Genomic DNA, 4,551 nt, shown 5'->3' on the forward strand with positions numbered 1-4,551 from the left:
AAAGAAAGAAAGAAAGAAAGAAAGAAAGAAGAAGTTCTGGTTGTGGTGGTTGTTTTAGTTTTGTTTTTTAGCAAGGGTCTTATTCATTAGCCAGACTGCCCTCCATGTAGTCGACCATGTCCTAAAACAAGACCCTCCTAAATACTAATGTTATAGAGATTATAAGCATGCTTGTCTCGATGACTAGTTTTGGTTGGTTGAATGGTTGAGGTATTTTGTGTGTGTGTGTGTGTGTGTGTGTGTGTGTGTGTGTGTGTGTGTGTGTGGCTTTGTGTAAGAGAGTCTCCTATAACTCTGGCAGGCTTGATATTTGATCTGTATTCCAAACTGGCCTCTAACTCAGAGATCTTTAAGGCAAGTGGAATCACACCTGGGTGATCATTTAAAAACAAATAAATAAATAAATAAATAAATAAATAAATAAATAAGAACAGCGCTGTGATGGTTTTTGCCTATCATCTATGTACCAGATTGTCAAGAAGCTCTTTTATCTTTTAGGCTAAACAGCCTTTGGTTGCCTTATTAGCTATTTGCCAATACTACACATCTGTTTAGACCAGTTAATCACTCAATTCTTAGGTGTGACAGAGCAATTCGTAGTTGCTTGTCTGCTTTGTAAAGATTTTGATACTCCCTCATTGTTGATTATTGTTTCTATTCTGTAGGGGGTTTGTTATTGTTTTTAGTCAGAGTCTCACACTCTGTAGTCCGGGGGGCCTGTTACTCCTTATATAACTCAAGCTAGGCTCAAACTTGGAGATGAACTTCTTGCCTCAGCCTTCCAAGTACTGGAATTGACAACATGAACTGCTATGCTTAACAAAAGAGTCCAAATTTTGTTCGAAAGACTGATAACAACCACATGGTTGTTTTGTTTCTTTATTGTTAGTTGTTTCTATACATGGAATCTAGATTAAAAAGAGAAAAAAACAACACATAAATTAAAAGGTGAACTATTTGGGAAAATAAAGGAATCTGTGGATAATAGAATGGGCAGTGGGGTGTGTGTGTATGTGAATTTTCATTATATATGCATATATGGATATGGCATAATCTATTATTTTATCCTATTAATATATTAATAAAATATTTTAAAAGCCTCCTTCCTAAATAAGAAAGGAAATAACTGTTACTGAAAATTAAACATAAAAACAGATGTGGTGATGTATGCCATTAATCTCATCACCAAGGCAGAGGCAGGTGGATCTCTGTGAATTCAAAGACAGCCAGGACTACATAGAAAGACCCTTTCTTAAACAAACAAAAAAGTGAGCACCACATTAATCAAAGTTACTGATTTATGTTGCATTTCACAATCCCTAATTCTTGCAAGATTAATTGTTCATAATGTTGAAAGTTAAAAACAGCAAGCGTATGCATACACAAGAATGTATTTCTACCAGTAGAACTGTTCATACCTCACACACATAGTAAATAGCAAATAAAGTCAGATCTCCTTATAAAATGATCTGTATAATAGATACAGATAAGTTCTTGGAGCCAGGCATTGTGGTACACACCTCTGATCCTAGCACTTGGGATACTAAGACAGATTTCCAAGTTTGAGGCTAGCCTGGACTATGTATAGAATTCAAGATACATAGCCTCAAAATAAAATAAAATAAAATTAACCCCCCCCAAATTTATGAAAACATTAATAATGACTATCTGAAACTGATTCTCAGATTACTTTTTCTTTCTTCTTAATTTTTGTGTATTTGAAAATGTGTTTTAATGTGTATTAATTTTTCAAACTGTTTACCACCCAGAGTTCATAATAACACAAGCAAGAAATATCCACTGTGTTTTTTAATATTTGATGTCTAAACCAGGCACAATAGTGAACTACTGTAATCCTAGCAGTCCGAGAGGCAGGAGGATTTAGATTTTGAAGTCATCCTGCCTAAATACACAATGATTTATTGGCAAAGAGGAAAAGAAAGAAAGAAGGTAGACTGGTGAGTGAGCCCATTTCTGTAAGAGTGTTTCATGCTAAGAGAGCTACCCTTGAGTGATACCTCATGGAGAGTCTGCCTACCTGAGAGAGGAGTTACATATAAACCAGCTCATCCTCTTTTATCTGCACTCCCAAAGACAGCTGTGGTAAGAACAGACTGTCTATCATGTGGAGATTGTCTCCACAACATTAAAGGATCTTTGCTCTCTTGGTGCTGAAAATCTAAGACTGGGGAAAAAGCCCATTTGTTGAAATTTGATCACAGTTTTTCTTCTTGGGTTTCAGGAACCAATAAAATCACGTGCTCCACAACTTCATTTAGAGTACAGGTTTTATAAACAGCTTGGCAGTGCAGGTAAGTCCCTTTATTTTTCTCCCTTTATTTAACATAGAACTTAGTTGGATGCCCTAAAGTAAGTTTGTCTGGTTTGTCTCCTTTACTAGACCATTTATCTCCCCTGTTTATTGGATAGGTTATAAATATGGCCAACCAAAAGCTGTTTCTCTGGTTCCTGGAGATTTAATTGAGGGGCTGTTAATCGTGTGACCTTTTAAGGTCAACCCTTAAATGCTACTGACTAAAATCTGCTTAAAATACCACATGCTATAGGGATTTGGGATTTGTCTCTTTGCTGACTTTATCTATACCGGGGTGGGGGGTGGGGATTGGTGGGGGGGAAGAGAAAGGATTGGTCATTTGTGTGCTATGCTTTAGTGTTTTGACTGAGATAAATTCTAAAATGCAGCACTTTGGTTTTGCTCATTGTTTTCTTCATTTACAAGAGCCACTCATGGGCTGGAAAGATGGCTCAGCAATTAAGAGCACTGGCTGCTCTTCCAGAGGCCCTGACCCAGTTTCGATTTCCAATACCCACTTGGCAGCTCACAACCATCTGTAACTCCAGTTCTAGGGGATCCTACATCCTCTTCTGGCTTCCTCAGGCAGCACGCACACATATGGTGCACAAATATATGTGCAGGCAAACTATCCATACATATAAAATAATAAAAATAAAGTTAATTTTTTAAAAATTGCACCTGAAAACTAAATTCTCAGGGTATGTGTTTAACTTGAGATTTGTTTCTCTAACCTGAGAATAGAATTGATGGGATTTTGTTGTTCGTTTATGTGATTATAAATAAGTAGCTATACATAGTTATTTCTTTATATAGCTGGGCTATATATATTGAAAAACATTGTGAGTTCACAAGAATACTTAAATTATAATTGGGGTCTTCCAGATCATTCCTAATTACTCCATTGTTTTTGTCCATATGAGAAAGTTAGATCACTTGCCAAACAGGTTTATCGTTAGCCCTTCTCCCTAACTTACCCCTGTTTCTTCCTTCTTGGTTCTTTTCTGACATTTTTGTGTTATTTTTCTAATAACATTACATCATATAACCACCATAATTGTATGATTTTAAGATTCATTGTATTTGATGTCATTTTTTAAAATCAATTATCTTTTGAAGCCCCTTAAAAATTCTCCAAGGGCACTAAGGCCATGTTTGTTGGGGGTCATAACCCAACCTAGCCCAGATTCCTGCTGCTCCAGTTTTCACCTCCTCAGAGCTGGGATTACAGGTGTGCACCACCACACCTGGTTCTCAGTTCTTGCTTTGGATGTTCTTCCTGCTCTGCTGATGTTGCTTTGGTCTAGTTTAATTTGCCTTGGTTGAGATGGGGCTTTACATTGTCACCACAGCTGGTTTAGAACTTACTATGTAGACAGTCTGGACTTGAACTTATGGTAGTCCTTCCCAAGACTACCATAGCCTCTCAAGTACTAGGATTACAGGTGGGAACATATCTGATCCAAACCAGCAATGTTTGAGTGTCCTGGAGAAGTGAGCAGGCCAATTTCCAATATTGCTTCTGTAAGTCCTTCCAGATAAAACCACCAGAGCAGGCCATTCTTCTCTTTTTAATATGAAGCCATACACAGTAGTGCACATCCTAGCAATATGGGAGACTGAGGTAGAAGGATCACTTGAACCCAATAGTTTTGAGACCACAGCACCTTAAAATGCTAAACAAAGCTAACATGTAGGTCAGTGGTAGAGCAAATACCCAATATGTGCAAGGCCCTGAATTTATCTCTGGGAAAAATTCATTGTATGAGAAGAAAATCTTTATAAACACAAAACACTGAAGTCCAGAGGTTTGGATATTCTCTGTAAAGAAGTACTATACAAAGGAAAAAAAAAAAAAAGAAGTACTATACAGAAAACAAAAGAGGAAGTGGAGGTTACAAAAATTGCTTATTGCTTAAGGCAGCCCCGAGATGTGTATTGTATCATGGCTACCAGTGAGAATAGGAAGGCTACTGTTGTTTCATTCTCTTCCTTTCTGCCACTCCCACCCCTTTCTACAGTATTGCATTGGATGCTCACATGTAGTGGGTCTTCCTGACATCCTTCTCACCCCTTGATAACACTGCTTTAGTCTCCTAAACTAAATTGAAATGCTACTTTTCCATGTTTCTTAAGTCCAACTCACTGTCTGGAAGACTGTTGTTAGTGCTTTTTATCCGTGTCTCTTCTGGGCAGTCATCTTCTGCATGGTGTGTGTGTGTGTGTGTGTGTGTGTG

The 4,551-nt window shown here is 37.5% G+C and overlaps 1 protein-coding gene across 8 annotated transcripts in view; it reads left to right on the top strand.

Annotated features, from left to right (window-relative positions):
* Csnk1g1 (casein kinase 1 gamma 1) overlaps positions 1 to 4,551 on the top strand; it is a 144,889-nt gene that overhangs the window by 68,196 nt on the left and 72,142 nt on the right. For all 8 annotated transcript variants that reach the window (XM_029542982.1, XM_029542981.1, XM_029542985.1 and 5 more), the window contains one exon: positions 2,243 to 2,312. In XM_029542982.1, the coding sequence (XP_029398842.1) occupies positions 2,243 to 2,312 (70 nt within the window). The remainder of the gene's footprint in view (positions 1 to 2,242; positions 2,313 to 4,551) is intronic.

The sequence above is a fragment of the Mus pahari genome, chromosome 10 (assembly GCF_900095145.1).
Source record: "Mus pahari chromosome 10, PAHARI_EIJ_v1.1, whole genome shotgun sequence".
Lineage (NCBI taxonomy): Eukaryota > Metazoa > Chordata > Mammalia > Rodentia > Muridae > Mus > Mus pahari.